The sequence below is a fragment of the Talpa occidentalis genome, unplaced genomic scaffold, assembly GCF_014898055.3.
Source record: "Talpa occidentalis isolate TD23 unplaced genomic scaffold, MPIMG_talOcc4v2.1 talOcc4.5, whole genome shotgun sequence".
Lineage (NCBI taxonomy): Eukaryota > Metazoa > Chordata > Mammalia > Eulipotyphla > Talpidae > Talpa > Talpa occidentalis.
This window is the reverse complement of record NW_023604861.1, coordinates 118,348,037-118,367,015: the sequence shown is the minus strand read 5'-3', so window position 1 is coordinate 118,367,015 and position 18,979 is coordinate 118,348,037. Positions and strand designations below refer to the sequence as shown.

At 36.0% G+C, this 18,979-nt stretch overlaps 1 protein-coding gene across 3 annotated transcripts in view; it reads right to left on the bottom strand.

The window, feature by feature from the left end:
* Positions 1-18,979, bottom strand: part of HEATR5B (HEAT repeat containing 5B) — a 73,600-nt gene that overhangs the window by 36,301 nt on the left and 18,320 nt on the right. For all 3 annotated transcript variants that reach the window (XM_037528227.2, XM_037528228.2, XM_054701208.1), the window contains exons 15-22: positions 18,160-18,323; positions 16,370-16,545; positions 14,760-14,865; positions 12,821-13,011; positions 10,989-11,148; positions 8,314-8,503; positions 6,824-6,993; positions 1,807-1,951 (exon numbers count right to left, since the gene is read on the bottom strand). In XM_037528227.2, the coding sequence (XP_037384124.1) occupies positions 1,807-1,951; positions 6,824-6,993; positions 8,314-8,503; positions 10,989-11,148; positions 12,821-13,011; positions 14,760-14,865; positions 16,370-16,545; positions 18,160-18,323 (1,302 nt within the window). The remainder of the gene's footprint in view (positions 1-1,806; positions 1,952-6,823; positions 6,994-8,313; positions 8,504-10,988; positions 11,149-12,820; positions 13,012-14,759; positions 14,866-16,369; positions 16,546-18,159; positions 18,324-18,979) is intronic.

The following is an 18,979-nucleotide window of genomic DNA, read 5'->3' as shown; positions in this document are numbered from 1 at the left end:
GGAGGTTAAAGGTATTTCATATGTTATGAAGCCCACTCTCTAATGAGTTCCACAGATGCAGAGAAAAGGGAACACAGCGGGGATGAGATCTCTTAGTAAGGAGTGGTACTAGGTTAGCCTCTGGCTAGCATTTAAGAATGAGGCTTCCCACCATTTCCTGAGAAAAGTCTTTTGGCTTACTATGCTGAAACCACTTACAGAAACAATATAGTTTATGCTGAACAACTGTTTTTCTTCTCCCAGCGTGAACTTCTGGTAAATTCTAGGCAAACCATACCTATTCAACCAGCAGCCCTCAAAAAAAAAAACCCTCATTGCTGAGTCTCTAACAAGTGTCCCTGGTAGACAACATTTCATATGTGTTGTCACAGTTCCTTCCTGGGTTATTAAGCAGATTCCATAGATTCTTATACACTTGTATGCCTGGTTTGTTCTAGACTTCACCCCATATGCCTTTTCCCTTTGCTGATTTTTAATTTTTTTAATTTACATCCTTTGGCTATAATAAATCAGAGATGTAAGCATGACTATACGCTGTGTCCTAGTGAATGATCAAACCTAGGGGTGGTCTTAGGACCCCAAACACACTAATTTGTAAATGTGTAAAAGTTAAAATATAAATATACACATTTTAGTAAATCCAATAAACATATTTTGTAAATACTTTCTCCTATCTTAATTTGTTTTTCAATTTTGACTATGATGAGTAACATGTACATTTTTTGAAATTTTACATGTATTCAGGACAATTCTTTAGTTACCTTTTGCTGCTATGTTTTCTCTCAAGAAAGCAATCATTTTTACTTTTGGACTTTTATAATAAACTTATTTTACATTCAACAATACAGTATTATATTTGTCAACAGAGTTCTTAATAATCTAAAAATGAAGTAATTTTAGTATCTTAATTAGTACCCAAGCAACTTCCTATACACTAGAAAGCTCTTATAAATAAATATCTTCTTCAATTAAGTTCTGTAAAAGTTCTCAAACCACCTATGCCTGGAGACCAGCTATGAATTAAAACCCTTTGCTACTAAAACATTTACACTTAAAAACTAGTTTCACTGATTACTTTGGACTTACCTTCTCAGAGGAAAAGTTCTATGAAAAAAAGACTGGTAAATTTCAAGTTCCCACCAAATAGATCATTTCTCTTTTCAGAAGTCTATTAGTAATACAAGGCAATATCCCCAGAATTATTTATCCCTTATATAGTTAAAACAACCTCAAGGGATGGCAGAAATATTCAGATCCTAAGTGGTATTCATTTTTTTTAAGCTATAATTTTTTAAAATACAAAATTATCAAGAAAACTACATTGGTATTTTAGAAATGATAATAGTTTTTATTTTATTTTTTATTTATTTTTTATTTAAATATTTTATTTTATATAATTCTTACATCTTTTTTCATCTTTGCACAATGTATGCATTTTCATTTTGGCTATATTCCCCATACAATTGCACCCCCCCCTTATTTTGACTCTAGTTCTTCCTTTCCCCGCGCCTCCTGCCCCTGCCCCCCCTTAAGTGTGTCTCTGGTGAGCTAGAAGGAATCATGCTCAGTGAAATAAGTCAGAAAGAAAAAGAAAAATGCCAGATGGTCTCACTCATAGCAGGAATTTAGAAAACCTAAATAAGAGACCAGGAAAAAGACTAATCAATACAAAGTAAAAATCAAAATCAACTAGTTTTTATTTTAAAAAGAATAAGAAAATAGACCATGTTTCAATGCAAAAATGTTATTTAATAAGAAATACTCATTTGAAATGTTAAAGAAATAGTGACTGATAACATAACTTACTAGCACCACTGGTCTCTTTGTCCCCTGAATTCTTCGCAAGGCTCATGGCATATTCACATACTTCAGCGGCTTCTCGCTGTGCAAGTTGCCTGAGACAGGCTACAGCTGCTCGTCGAAGTAATAGATGGGAACTACATAAATGAACCTGTAAGCCATAATGATTTTAGACAAATTTTTATAAAAGCTATAATCTCACTTGCTTAAAGGATATATATTAAAACTTTACTTGTGAAGAGGCCCATCATTTAAAATCTCAGTTGCTCAAAATATAGACAAATAATGGTTTTTTTTGCAAAAGAATAATGCCAATGAATATATACAGAGACTATTTTAGTAGCCAAGTCAACTGTCCCAAGATCTGGGCATTAAAGATCATATAATATACTTACATGAAAATCCAGGATCTTTTGCATATCTTATTTTACATACCATCCTACTAGACTTTGTTACCTAAATTTTTCAAGTGCATTGAGATTACAAATCATGAATGAGGGCCTCCCCGGTGGCGCAGCGGTTGAGCGCTGGGTTGCGAAGCTGCCCGCGGCCTCTATGGCGCTGGTTCGATCCCCGGCTGCTCCCTGGCCACTGGAGGAGGGTCCCGCATGGCGTGCAGACCTCTCCTGCTGCCCACTGCTCCCCTCAGCAGTGTACTTCAGTCCTTCTGCCTGCTCTGCTCCCCACTCTGGCTCTGGTGAATTCTCTCACCCTCCCATGCTTCTGACTGTACCGAGTGCTTGTATAAATAAATAATCTTTAAAAAAAAAAAAAAGTCGTGAATGAAAATTTAGGGGGCAGAGTAAACAGTAAGAATTGAAACCAAAGAAAGAAAGGTATTTATTAAAATAAAAAACCAAAATCAAGAAAATATAAACATCTGAAAGAATTGCAAAATGAGGTCTTATGGTATAGAATCCCTTTATAATCTCAAAAGTTCCTGAAAGAATTGATATAGTATATATTCTAATATATGAAATATAAGATGCAACAGAGCATAGTGATTAACAGCTCAGGCCCTGAATGATAGAATGAATGGGTTTAATTCCTAGCTCTGGCTTTTACTCCTGTGTGATCTTAAAAAAGTTACTTAACCTCTGTGTACCTGGGTTGCCCACAGGTAAAATGGAAAGAGTAATTCACAGGAATATAGTGAAATAAGTCAATAAAAAATATTTTGCTTAGAATAGTGTCTGACACATGGTAATTGCTCAATAAACATTAGCTATTATCCTTGTTCTAAGGAAATCAGTATGGACACTATCTTGTGTTAACATAGGAAACTCAGTATGTTCCTGTGGCTTACTGATAACCTCTACTGTGATAAAGAAATTCATGCAACAGATCCTCTTAAATGTATTCCAATTCATAAGATCAATCTCCATAGTATAATCATATTTAAGGAGGAAAATATGGAGATAAGAACATATAACTAGAGGAGTATGTGTTTGTGTCTTCATCACATTTGTCAGTTGCCTATCTAAGCTTGCATCATGTAACAAGTTCAGCTTGCTTAAGAGATGCAATCTATGTCCTCAGAGTTTGAGCATCAGAGCATGGCTTTTGATAGATAATACTACATATTGCAAAATACAATCTAGTGTATACTGTTAGTTGATGATTTGCTTTGTGGCTGTACTTTGTAAATATTTCATGTACATCTGGCCTCTGTCTTGTGGTACACTCAAACTCCTTGATGGTCTGGAACTGATTCAGTAACCCCAGTCTTGATAAAACAGGAGCAAATCTTGTTGAATAAAGCTAATTATACCACAATAGATATATTATCTAATATCTTGGCTTTGTCAGTTCCGTCGACTTATCCGGGTAACCCTCTCTCTCTCAACAATCTTCTCATAGTTACCTCTGTAGTGCCTTTCTTTTTCTCTGTGTCAGCTTCCTCCTGTCTCTATCTTTCCTATTATCCAAATGAGATTTAATAATCCAACATTCCAGCACTGTCTTGTTAATATCCTTATCTCCTTCATCCTGCTGTCATTTAAACAAACCTTCTTGGCCAAAATCCAACAACAAGTGTATCAAAGCATTTTGCTGTGTAACCCCTACACCTAAGTTATTTACAGGTGCTAGAGAAAGAACCCAACAACTAGGTAGAGAGGTACCATCATAAATAACATAATAGCTATAAAGTGTTAATGAACTCTACTGTACCCTCAGCGCTACCAAAGAAATGTATATATCTCTAGTTAGTTCAGTCTCCCACATCCCAGTCTCCTCAAATTTCTGAACCACTTCTTTGCTCCCTCACCTACATTTACTTGATTAAGAAAAAAGTAATTAGATAATTCCCTTAACTTCCAGCCACCAAATCCCTAAGACTACCTGTATCTACACTTATCTCCTCCTTCTTTCTTCATGTTGTACTGAAAGAGATATCCCCTTACTTATGCCCTGGAAACTCTTTCCTATTAGAAAACTTGGATGATTAATTATTCCTTCTCTGCCCTGCACTTTTAACTATCTTACTGTACTGGTTCCACCATCTCATCAACATTAAAACATGTTGACTTCTCACTGCTATAGGAGAAAAACAATCTTTTCCTGACCCCATCACCTTCTTGACATTTTGTCCTCTGTCCTTTCCTTTATAGTCAAACTTTTGGAAGGAAGTTTCTGCTCATATTCCATCTTAGCTCACTTTATCTCTTGACAATATATGATACAACTCCTCTATTCCACTTGCTTCTGTGACCACCACAAACCCTATTTTTCCTTTAATCTGATTCCTTCTGCATGTTTTTTTTTTTTACTAAGTTTCTTTGCCTAAGTTTTATATTTTGAGTTTCCATTTTAGCACTCTCCTCTCCCTAGTGATCTCATCTACTCCTATGTCATTATTTACCATCTAAATGCTCATGCTACCCAAACTTACCATTCCACCACACTTCTCTTGTTTGAGCTCTAGGTCCATGTAACTAACCAGGCAAATGTCTACAACTGAATTAATAATTTCTATATATTAGAGTAGATTTCTTCTCCTACTCTAATATGCTAATCTGAGGAAATTATGTTACTATGCCTAAGTTAGAAACCTATCACATTTTTCTCCCTTTTCCCCAAAGGCAATCAATCAACAAATTCTATCGAATCTCCCTCTTAAATATCACTCAAACCCATCTATTTTTCCTAATTCTCATTGCTACCAATTTAAAGGAAGTCATTATCAACTCTCTCCCAGATCACCATAACTCTTCCACTGTAGAGTCCATTCTCCACCATAAAGCAAGAATGAAACATGTAAAAGACAAATTTGATCCTATTCCTACCCTGTGGAATAGCTTCCTCTAATGGTTACCCATTGCTTCTAGGATAGGCCAAAGTTGGTTTTTATTTTCCTTTGTTCCAAATTTTAATATACCTAAAAAGTCTACATGATCTGTCACCCAGCTGATTATCCAAACTCATCTCGTAACTCTTGGTCCCACCTCACCTTCTTCTCTCCCTGCCTTAACCACAATTGACCAAGCAGATCCTTAAATGTATCACACTTCTTCCCTTCTCAGGGCCTTTCACATATTTTTCCCTAAACTGTGTTATCTACTCTAAGATGTTACTCTTGATTCCAAACTAACTTCTATTTACCTTGCTGATCATACCTTAAACTTTTTTTTTTAAGATTTATTTATTTATTTATGCATACAAGAGCTGGGGTACAGGCCAGAGATGCAGGAGGTGAGAGGACTCACTAGAGACAGTGAGGAACAGAACAGGCAGACTGACCAAAGCACACCACTGAGGGGAGCAGCAGGCTAGCCAGGAGAGGTCTGATGCGTCATGTGGGCAGATCCCCAGGCCGGCAGCGGTAGAACTCACACTGCAGAGGCTGCGGATTGCCTCATAGTGTGTGGTGCTTAACCACTTGCGCCACCAGGGAGGCCCTAAATTTTTTTTTTCCAGAGAAAATATTCTGAATGCCTGGATTATCTTAGGCTGTCCTTTATATGATCCCCTGCAGCCATTTCTAGCACTTACCTTATCTGTAAATAATTAGTACTGAAAGAGGTTTCACCTCTCCTAGACATATGTATCCCAGTACATTGTATGGTGGCTGACATAGATCAACCTCTCAAAAAGTATTTGTGGGGTGAATAATAAATTAGTAATTGTGGGCCTCCCCGGTGGCGCAGCGGTTGAGTGCTGGGTTGCGAAGCTGCCCGCAGCCTTTGCGGCGCCGGTTTGATCCCCGGCTGCTCCCCGGCCACCGGAGGAGGGTCCCACATAGCGCGCAGACCTCTCCTGCCGCCCGCTGCTCCCCTCAGCAGTGTACTTCGGTCCTTCTGCCTGCTCTGCTCCCCGCTCTGGCTATGGTGAATTCTCTCACGCTTCTGACTATACCCAGTGCTTGTATCAATCAATCAATCAATAAATCTTTAAAAAAATATATTAGTAATTGTGAGGATACCAAGACATCCTTAGAAGTTATCAAAGTTTAGGAAATAAAATTCTGAGTAGAAAGGACCAGAAATATCAAGAAATAAACAGTTAATCAAAATATATTTTCAAAGGTAAAAAAGAAAACCAGTGAATAAAATGAACAGTCAAAAAAACTACTGAATAGGCCTCCCCGGTGGCGCAGCGGTTGAGCGCTGGTTTGAGAACCTGCCCGCAGCCTCTGCGGCACCGGTTCGATCCCCGGCTGCTCCCCAACCACCAGAGGAGGGTCCCACATGGCGCGCAGACCTCTCCTGCCGCCCGCTGCTCCCCTCAGCAGTGTACTTCAGTCCTTCTGCCTGCTCTGCTCCCCGCTCTGGCTCCGGTGAATTCTCTCACCCTCCCGCGCTTCTGACTGTACCCAGTGCTTGTATAAACAAAACAAGCAAATAAATAAATACATAAATAAATAAACATGCCTCTATAAAATTAAAAAAAAAAAAAACTACTGAAGATGAAATCCTAGAATTCACAATCTAGGAAACTCGTTGTTTACATGCAGTTTGATCTTTTGGGAAACAAATTTGAGGCTCCCTAAATAAACCAATGAACTAAACAGCTTTATACTTACACAAAGGCTAGGAACAAGACTAGACAGGTTGACATGTCGTGGTGCAAACATGTGAAGCTGCTGAAGGCAAGATATGGCAGCTGCCTGAACAAGAGAATCTGAATGGTCCTGGGTTATTGCACAACCCACCAAACAAGAAGAACGAATTGTGGAAATTGTTGTTCCATTCCCTAGTAGTACAAAAGAAGAAAATGTAAAATACAATTATTTTATTACTATCACCAAAAATATTCCTAGAAGACAATTATTTCTAAATAACCCCTCTTTCTGGTTACAATTCAGATTGTTTCAAAAACAAACAGTCCACAGAAATTATTTTAAAAAACAATTATATATGGATGGCAATAATTCATTTCTCCAAGATTTTGCTAGGTTTATATTTATTCTCTAATAAATTATTAGAATCTTTTAAACCCATTGTTTTGTTTGAAAGAATCAGAAGATTCTGCAATCTCTGGTTTTCTGCTTAACCAATATTATTACTACTATTATAAAATAACTTCAAATCCTATTTTTCTAATAAGATTGATGGCAATTTTTACAGATAGTTAGGAAAAATAGAGTATATGTCTATTTAAAATGCTTTAATTGCCAAATATAATTAAAATAATTGTACATATACATACAAAAATAATTTTATATACGTATAGACCAAACAAGTAAATCACGCTTTACATACTCTAGTTTGTATTCTAGTTCAAAATACACATCACTTCATTATCATCACATCAGAAAGTATGGTAAACAGTTATACTTAATCAAAGGTACAAAACTATTTTTCCCATATCCTTGTGATAGTCACTAGAAGAAAGAAGTATCAACTTTCTCATAGGATACTCAGTCTAAGAAAGAGACATGTCTAAATCAGATATTGTTCAATCCTAGCATTCTTTCTTAAGGTCTTTTTTTACTGCTTTCTTTTTTAAAATATCTGTCCAAATGGAGGTAACATAGCAAGGTTGGTAAGAATGCAGGTAAAAGAAACTGATCTGGGCTTTACCTCTGACTCCAGGTACTCGTTAGCAACACAAACACACATACACACACGTGTGTGTGTGTGTGTGTGTGTGTGTGTGTATAAAATAACCTTGGAAAAGTTCTTAACTTCTTTCATTTGTAAAACAGAAAGCTATATCCATTTCAGGATTATTGTCAGATAAAAGTGAAGAAAAAGCCTATGAAGACAACTAGATGGCACTCCAGGCAAAAAGAACTCCACTTTCAGATTGGTCTTTATGAGATTCCTCATAAAATTTCATTTAGAAATATTTTCGCTGCTCAAAACTTCTAAAACCACTGTCATGTCATAGGTTTATGGTAGATATTAAATAGAACACATAAAAATGCAGAGTTCCAGCTATTCAGTAAATTGCAAACATGAAGTACATAGTGATTATTATTGCAAGATTTCTTTAAGCAACATGATGGTGACATTCAGGAAATTGAAAGATAGTAATTCTGTCTAGTTCCTTTAAGATGTATTTACTTACCTTGTAGTTCAGGACCAACAGTAGTTATTATAGCACCCAAGCATCTACCCAAACACTGATGAACTTCAGTATGTGAAGGTGGAACTGTCAACAATGAGGTAAGAACTAAGGATAATGTTGGCTCCACATAGCCACGATACATTGGGCCACTAGAATCCACTATCAAAGCAAGTGAATGAAGAGACCAAGTCTGTAATAAAAAAAAAATTTTGTTTCAATTATAAGGAATAAAGTATACTGAGTTGATTTTTAAATTTAAACATTAGTAAATACTAAATGTTAGTTTTTAAATTAATAGTCTAGAAGCACTGCTGACCTTTGAACAACACAGGTTTAAGCTGCTCAGGTTTACTTTATACATGGATTTTCTTATAAGCAGATGACATAAACTTATGGTTTTGATAAATACAGTATGGTAAGTATAAGGTTACAGACATATATATATATATATTTTTTTTCAGATAAATTTTTGGACAAAAGCAACAAAAAGATGGGAAATAAAATACTTATGATATCCACTAACACCCCTTAATTCACGACTTTTTTACATAAGCCACTGACTATTGGAGTTACGTAGTATCTGCACAGTATAAAAGAAGAAATAAATTCATCATTACACCTTGATTTCTAGATACTCAAAGTTATTTAACAGAAAAAGTTTACGCAGTATTTGTACATTCATTGCTTTGATTATTGGCTTTTGTTACCTTTAATTTCCTACAGAACACATTGAAAGTTTTTAATTGACCACAACTGAGATGTTAATTTTGAAGTACAATTCGAAGTGCTTTTATAAAAATCAAGTTACCATTAGCCTTTCATATGCAACATCAGAAGAAAGAAAATACTAAAATATTTATGAATAATGAGCTAGAAGGACTGTGCCAGCAATAGTATACCAAACTAAAATATCACACAAATGTGAAGGCAAAAGAAGCCATTTTATAGATATGCAAAGATTCTAAAAGTATATCACTCAGAGACTCTAAAACAAGCATTGATGGAAAAATTTCCCTATGAAATAAACTTTGATAGGAAGTGTTCCTACCAAATAAAAATAAAATAATAACAAAAACCTAAAGAGAGGAGTTGATACAAAAAAGAAAGCAGTATTATTATTTTTTAAGATTTATTTATTTTTATACAAGAGCTGGGGTACAGGCCAGAGGTGCAGGAGAGGATTCACCAAAGACAGAGCAGGGAGCAGAACAGGCAAATGACCAAAAATACACTGCTGAGGGGAGCAGCGGGCGAGGCAGGAGATGTCTGCCTCATGTGGGAATCTCCCTGACTGGCTGGGAATCGAACCCGGGCTGCAGAGGCTGCAGACAGTTTCACAGCGCTGCACTCAACCTACTGCGCCACCAGAGAGACCCAAAATAAAGCATTATTGAACAATAAATTTCTAGTATACATGAAGATAATTATGCCATTGTAAAGGATAAATTTTGAGGTAGGATTCTTAAACAGAAGAGAAGATTAGGAGAAATGTAATAATTACTTCTCCATTCTTAGATATAAACTGAAGATATAAACTGAAATGGTACCTTAGGGAGAATGTAATTGATCCAAATTATAGTAAAATGTCCTGTCATATAAAACAGCAGTATGGTCACTTAGGAAAGTTCAGTTTTAAGAAATTAATATAAAGAAAGGGCTAAGAAAGAAGTAAAGACAAAATAAAGAAAACTAGCTTCCACTTGACATAAAAAAAAAGGAGAAACTTCTTGGGTAAAATACTTTTATAATTGTGCTATTTACTTCCTGACTATCCTGAAAACAGGATTTAAAAAAGCAGTATAGGGGCCTCCCCTGGTGGTGCAGGGGTTGAGCACTGGGCTGCGAGGCTGACTGCAGCCTCTGCAGTGCCTGCTCCTTCCCCTGCCACTGGCGAGGGTCCCACCAAAAAAAAAAAAAAAAAAAAAGGCAGTATAGCACCTCTTCAGGACAAGATTACCTGATATTTGTTCTAAATACTCTTGAAAATTTGTACTTTAACAGCTGAAAGTCTTTAGTAAGAAGTCAAAGGCAAACTAAGTCTAAAGACTACAGCTTCTTGTTAACTTAATGTCTTTTATCTTTTATTGTGAAGGAGCTCATTCATTAATAAACTAGCGACAGGCAGTAATGGCAATTAATTGTGTGAGTCCCAGTTTGAAGCCAGTGAGTTGAATGCTGCTGTATTCACACATTCTTACTACTTCTAGGTGTATCAATGTCAAGAGGAAAATCAAGAGTGTAGCATATTTTCATGCAAATAAGGCTTTTAACCCTCATTGCAGCTGTATACATTTGTGTTTAAGAAAAAACAAAAAAAATTCAATGTGTATAATTTAAGATTCAACCAATGATCGTTGGCCTGGATTGGGGTGTTAGAGTGAAAGAGTGAAGAAGCATAGTGATAAGAATTTGATCTAACAATGTAAGGAAATGCAAAAAAAAGAAAGAAAAAAAGAAACAATTACAAAGGATAATAATAAAAAGAAAATAATGTTTCAAGGACTATATTAGGAATAAGTTCAATTACCATTATAAGACAAATTTAATAAAGCAAAATGACAAAAAAAGACCCAAACACATTTTTTTCCAACAACCTATCACTACTATTTTAGACAGCAAACAACATTCCTAAAAACATTTTTTAATTTCATAAGAAAAAATCAGTATTATAGTACCTGGACTTCAGAGGATGTTCCATCTTGTGCTAAAGCCAATAAAATGCTGACACTGGTCTTCAGATGTTGTCCTGAGCCGATCCCACCAACATAACGATGCAAACAACCCAAAGCCAATGAATGCCCAGTTCTGGAGACAACATCTCGGGCTGATTTCAACCTGAAGAAAGTCAGGCTTTAAGGACAGATTTTCCTATTGCCCTATGGTAGTAACAAGCTTATCAGTCATACAATAAAGGGGATTTATTCTGGAAATCAGAAGGCTACAATCACCATTTTACTTCTATACTCCCTCGTGAGAGGTTCAATTTAAAATGGTTGGTTAATGTTACACATTTCCCTGAACAAAAGTCTAAGTTTAGAGAAAATTTAAAAAAGAAACCACAACTTCTCACATTACTTTAAAAAAAAAAAAAAAAAAAAGATTTATTTATTTATTTATACAAGCACTGGGTACAGTCAGAAGTGCGGGAGGGTGAGAGAATTCACCAGAGCCAGAGTGGGGAACATAACAGGCAGACTGACGAAATACACTGCTGAGGGAGCAGTGGGCACAGCAGGAGAGGTCTGTCTCTCCATGTCGGACCCTCGCCGGTGGCCGGGGATCGAACTGTTGCTGCAGAATGTGAGGCCCTCTCACATTACTTTTAATGTAACATGTTTTTGCTTTTTCATTGAGGCAACACTGATTTACAACACTGTATGTGATTCTAAGACACAGATCACACCTCTTCAAATGCATGTCACCCTACCACACCTTGGATCTCTGTGATCACTCTTTTTTTCTTTTTTAAAGATTTATTTATTTATACAAGCACTGGGGTATAGGCCAGAGGCACAGGAGAGTGAGAGATTTCACCAGAGACAGAGCAGGGAACAGAACAGGCAGAAGGAACGAAGTACAATGCTGAAGGGAGCAGCAGGCAAGACAGGAGAGGTCTGCCTCGCCATGTGGGAATCTTCCTGGCTGGCTGGGAATTGAACCAGCGCTGCAAAGGCTGCGGACAGCTTCACAGCACTGCGCTCAACCTGCTGTGACACCAGGGAGTACCTGATCATTCTTTTTAATTAACACATAAAGACTTTCTTAAAACCTAATGGTTAGGGCCTCCCCTGGTGGTGCAGCGATTGAGTGCTGGGCTGCGAAGCTGCCCGCAGCCTCTGCAGCACCGGTTCGATCCCCGGCCACCAGCGAGGGACCCACATGGCGTGCAGACCTCTCCTGCTGCCCGCTTCTCCCGTCAGCAGTGTATTTCGTCAGTCTGCCTGTTCTGTTCCCCACTCTGGCTCTGGTGAATTCTCTCACCCTCCCGTGCTTCTGACTGTACCCAGTGCTTGTATAAATACATAAATAAATCTTTAAAAAAAACCCAAAAACCTAATGGTTAACTTTATCCCCTGTTTGGGGAATAATTTAAGATATGGTAAATATGTCAATAGTTAGAAAAAGAAATGGTTTATTTCAAAAAGCAAATAACAGAAAGGATTTGGGGTGAAGGTGGGCGGGAGAGTGAGGCAGAGATAAAAGGATTTCAGGGCACATCTTAAATGAATACACATAACTGAGAGAAGTTCTACTGACAATTGCCTTAATTCCATTAAATAACATTCAACAGCTGGATTAGAAGCCCTCCCCACACTGAAAGTTTTTCAAAATCAAAAAAGTTTAATCAATTATTGAATTCAAAATGGAGATCATTATTAAAAGCCCAAAATATTGTCACATGCTATTCCATGTGGAAAATGTATAGTCCAATGAAAAAATTATTGATTACTTAAAAGATATCATTGTCTAAATGAGAATGTATTTGTTGGTAAAGAGAAGCACTCACTTGTCAAAGCTGTATTGGGCCATTCTAGCAATAAAAGTTGCCTCTCCAACCACCTGCGCCATTCTTCCAAGAGCTTCCCCTGCTGCACATCGCAATATGGGGTTTGGGTTGTCAAGAGCGCCCATAACCAGTGTTAGAGCAGATTTACGAACTTCCTCAGGTCCTAATGTACTTTTGTTTTCTGCTAAGCCCTACAGTTATTAAAAAAAAAAAGGAAAGAAATAATAATAATAATGATGCCAATTCACATCAAAAGGCAGAAAGAAAATTTTTATATACATGTTTTTATAAATTATTTCTTGAACTAATTTCCATACGCACATACAATGCTTAGAATCAATAACAATTAAATTGACATTAATCACTTTACTAAATATGATTTCAGAACTTAATATAAAGTCCAACTGGCCCTAAAACCAACAATTCCTGTAAGTGTCTGCACTTAAAGACATACACAAGTTGTTTTTTACATATAAAGACCACTACACTATTCAATAATTTTAATCATTTTACCTGATTATATTTGTCATTGTAACTATCAATAAGAGCTTCATGAGTATGAAACAGCAATTCATCTACATAAAAATTTCAAAAAAGACATTTGTTTCTTAAAGAGTCTATGCAATATATATCTAAAGACAGAATGAAATAAGAATCATCATTACTGAATGTTGATGTAGTTTACTTATCATACTAAATATTGGTATCTCCTTTCTAACTATATCTAGCATCCTGAAAATTTATTTCTTTGCTACCAAAACTTGAAATTGTGGTGTCTAGGGAACATGTTAATTACATCAGGGAGGCATAAGTAAACATATCTATGAAGAAGCGCACATGAGTGGGTCACCAGCTTTGTAGCCACTGATGGATACCATGACCATCCCAACCTTATTAAAAAAAAAGACAGATGTAGGTATGATTGTCTCTAAATAGGGCATATATAAATGGTACAAATATACTTCTTTGTATATAATTGGTACAAACCAATTTTTTCTTTTCTTTTCTTTTTTAAAGATTTATTTATTTTTATACAAGAACCGGGGTACAGGCCAGATGCGCGGGAAGGTGAGAAGATTAACCAGAGACAGAGCGGGGAACAGAAGAGGCAGACTGACAAAATACACTGCTGAGAGGAGCAACAGAGACAAGACAGGAGAGGTCTGTTTCGCCATGTGGGATTCTTGCTGGCTGGCTGGGATTGAACCCACGCTGCAGAGGCTGCGGGACAGCTCCTCAGTGCAGCGCTCAACCGCCTGTGCCACCAGGGAGGCCCCCAATTTTTTTCTTGATGTTTACAAAGCATAATTTAAGTGATGCCTTTTTTGGCACTTATTTGTATTTGATTTTATTTTAAACCAATAATGAAATAAGTTTATTGCTAAATAATAAAGTTTTCAAACACATTAGGAGACACTGTAGACTGTATGAGCTCAGAGAGATAGTCAAATATTTGTTATTTCACTTCATATACATAGAAACTGAGATTCAAAAAGGTCAAAAAAAAAGTTACACTAGTCATAAACCTAGTGATTAGATAAGTCAGAACACAATCTCTAAAACTTTAATATAGCCTGTCATGGTTGATGGTCTAAACCACAAATTAAACCAAAGTTTTATCTAGTTAACTTTCAGTGGAATACCACATTCCATCAGTCAGATATCTTTGAAATTTATGAAAGAACTCAATAGCACTTATAAAACTTGAGGGGTCAAATTAAAGTAAGAATTTTAACATTACCAAAACATAAAATATTCATTTAATTATAAGGTAAAGTACAATCTAAAGTCTTTCATAACTTAATTAAACTAGTATAGAAACAGTTATCAAGAAACATATATATACAAACATCATCATAACCTAGATATACCTAACTTAATAAAAATACTAATTAAAAATCTTAATTTTGAACATTTATTAAGTCTTAAAAGTAAATACCTTTAATGCACTCAGAACTGCAGTAAATATATTGAGCTGCACAGCCTGCTGGCGAACACCTTTGGCTTGTTTAACACATTCAGCAAAGTGATCCAACATCTGTAATCTGTAATAGAACAGAGATTGATAAAGGAATACTATTCCGCTACAAAAAAGATGAAATCTTGCCATTTGCAGCAAAATGGAAGAAATTTTAGGGAATTATATAAAGTAAAATAAGTTAGGAGAAAGACAAATATTGGATGATTTCACCTAAATGTGGAATAAACAGCAAACAAACAAAAAAACAAGCGAAACCACAATAGTGGACTGTGACAAATAGAATTAAAGTTAGAAAGAGGAGGATAGGAGAAGAAGCACGTTATGAAAGGATGAAATGATGATTTGTTTTAAATGGTGGTTTGTTTTTAATTAAAAGAAAACAAATAAAAATATTAAAAAGGTCATCCTGGGTTCTAGTTACAGTTTTCATAACTATATGTACAAATTTGGACAGACCACAAACTCTGAGGCCTAGATTTCCTTAAATTTAAAAGAAGGACATTAAAACAGATGCTTTATAAATGTCTCTCACCTTTAATGTAATCAAAAAATTTTAAACATTTTAACATGTAGTGTTTTCCCCTGAATTCAAAGCAATTAATCAAGTTACTTATACATTTAAAAAATAACATTTATACATAAATATTGTAATGCTTTTTTTTTTAATTTTTTTTTAATAGAGGCATGTTTATTTATTTGTTTGTTTGTTTGTTTTGTTTATACACGCACTGGGTACAGTCAGAAGCACGGGAGGGTGAGAGAATTCACCAGAGCCAGAGTGGGGAGCAGAGCAGGCAGAAGGACCGAAGTACACTGCTGAGGGGAGCAGCGGGCAGCAGGAGAGGTCTGCACGCCATGTGGGACCCTCCTCCGGTGGCTGGGGAGCAGCCGGGGATCAAACCGGCGCCGCAGAGGCCGTGGGCAGCTTCGCAACCCAGCGCTCAACCGCTGCGCCACCAGGGAGGCCCAATATTGTAATGCTTTTAAGCCATGTTTTGTCAAAAGAGTTATCTGTGAAGGCTCTGCATTAATTCATTTTTGCTCTGTTTTTTTGAGAAAGTCACCATAAATATACAAAATGCCTTCTAAAGTTAGTGGTAGTACCTAAGGGCACAGAATATAGCAAACTAAAATGCTGCTATTACAAACACAACCAGGTACAACCAGTTTCCAAAATTCCAGACTTTAGATCTCTGACATTCAAATGTTATTAAGGAATGAAATTATCATCCATTTATTTCTTCATCAATAAAAATAAAAGACTTAGAGAACTGATGCCTTCTAATTAAAGATGTAGCCAAAACCTACTTATAAAATGGTAAACTACAGTGATGAAAATTTTGTTGTGTAAAACATAGTCCAAAATATGATACCAGAAACTAGCACAGAGTCAAATTTTAAAGTTTCAAATTACATGGAATGTGTATGCAATTTTTAAATCTTGTATGTCTCCCTGATTAAATTATGTGAACATATTATTTCATCTTTGTGTACAGTTAATAGGATGGGAATACTTATTGTTAGAATATAGTTTATGTTTAAGTAAAATTAATTAAGTTTATACTAACCTGTGTTTAAAAGAAACATGAGGAAACACTACACCAAAAAGAGCCACAGAGGCATCAATGACAGAAACTCCCAGGGGAAGAGGCCCAGGCACAGCTTCTCCGGCAGGTATTCGCAAATAAATAGAGGATGGATCATGCTCCAGTGCCCCACTTCCTGATGCACTATTTGGCTGGAGCTGCAAAAGAATAACACACAAATCATTCAAAATCAACTTTTAAGAAATCCAGTCCCAGTAGCCCTCATTAATATATAGGGTCCCAAATGAAGGAACATCAAAATCTAAGACAACCATTAACAAACTTAAAAACAGACACTGGCAGCAACACAGTAGTGGTAGGACTTCAACGCCTGATTTACTTCAATGGGCAGATCAACGAGACAGAAAATCAGCGAAGAAATAATAGCTTTAAATGAAGAATTAGACCAGGTGGGTCTATTAGACATTTATAGAATACCACACACCCCAAAAGTTGAGATACAGCCTCAAACTTATGAGAAAAACCATATTATAACGACCTGAAACAACAAATTCTGGCAAGGATATGAAGAAAAAGAACCCTTCTACACTGCTGGTAGGAAAGCAGACTGGTTCAATACTTCTGGAAAGTAGTACAGCAGTTTCTCAAGATATTAAAAATCTACCACATGATCAAGCAATTCCCCTCCTAGGTATCTACCTGAAGAACATGAACACTAATTTGAGGGAATATAAGCACTCCTGTGTTCACTGCAGCACTGTTTACAATAGCCATGTTATGGAAACAACCAAGGTGCCCAAGGACAGATGAACGGATGAGGAAGATGTAGTATATTTATTCAACAGAATACTACTCAGCAATAAAAACACAAACTCTTGCCATTGTGACAACATGGACGGAACTAGAGAGGATAGTGGTAAGTGAAATAAATCAAGAAGGAGAAAAACAAATATTGTGCAGTTTCACTTGAACAAAATGAAGTCAGTCAAAACAAAACCAGAAGCAAACCCTAGAAATATAACTGTAGTATGGTGACCAGACGGAGAAGTGGAGGACACAGAAGAAAGGGGGAAAGGTGATTCAAGTGACTGTGGGATAGGGTTTTGGATACTTTGATTAAGCAACACAGTATCAGGAATAACTTAAACCCACAATATCTTCCTTAAGAAGAAGATTTAACTCTCTTTGTAAAGTACATAAGGGCCTCCCTGGTGGCATAAGGGTTACATCTAAGCTCTATCACCACTTTCACAGTCTGAGTTCATCCTAGCCAGGGAGCTAACCCACATATGGCAAAGCAGGCCTCTCCTGTCTCTCCCACTGCTCCCCTTAGCAGTGATTTCGGTAAATCTGCCTGTTCTGTTCCCCACTCTGTCTCTGGTGAATCCTCTCATCCCAACCCCGCACCTCTGTACACCTCAGTTCTGCAAAAAAAAAAAAATAGTACATGAGAAATAATGTATTATATAGTGGGCAAAAGAGGGTCTGAATCTTCAATCTAATAACTCTGATTTCTCTATAACCTGTCACAAACAAATATACAACAATTACCAAAAAGCCAGTTAAAACTAATCTTTGCTAAAGCTACCACAAGGTAGCTAAATATAAAGATTATAGAATAAATACAATTTGCCAAATTCTAACTATTGCAGTTTACTTTTGACTATCTACCACCAGGAGGCTATCTTTAAATGCCTAAGAAAGCTAAGCAAAAATTAAGCCTTAGTTTACAATATTTTCTTTTTAAATGACATTTGTGTGTCAATGTTTTTGATTAAGCTAATATTTCAATTTCCTTTATGGTTTACTACCTGATCTTCAATTGATTTATGATCAGTTTCCTGAAGCCAGGAGCCAAGAAGCACACTATCATCATAATGGCAAAGAGATCTGAGGAGGGAAGTAGTTGTGTTGGCTGAATTGTCAGTTAAAGTGAATTCTGCTACCAGTTCTCTAAGAAGTGCGTTGAAAAATCCTAGAAAACAGAACTTTAGATCAGATTAAAAAGAATTATTTTAATGAAAATTACAATCATGCCTACAAAGAGCAGCAATATGTTAAACAGGAATGAAATAATTACATTCCTGCTCTCTTTAAAAAAACTACATTAACTATTTTAATGCTGGTTTTAATATACAATAATAATACCTCCTTTTTTATTACTGAATTATATCTTTTAGCCCAAATTATTTAGAGAAACCAAAAAATAGAAACAAAGGAAACATTTTTTAAATATTATATTGATAAATGTAAATTAAACTACTTTATTTTAATGCATTTAAATTTGTAGCTATTTTTAAATATTATTTTAAATATATTAAATATGACATATTATTTATTATCATCCAATAATGTATAAACACTGAACTAGAGCATATCAATATTCATGGGCATGGTTGAAATAAAAACAAATCAATGCCTTTTTTAATATTAGCATTTTATATAATATTTGATTTCTGCAAAGTGCATTACTATTCTCCCTCCATAGTCCTAAATTACTGAATATAGTATAACAAATATTAAACTGCTTAGGATAGTAATTGGAACAACAGACTTTGAAGATGAACAAGCCATTGAATGTGAACCAAACTCTCACTTAATAAACTGTCAAACTTCGCCAAGTTGCATTAT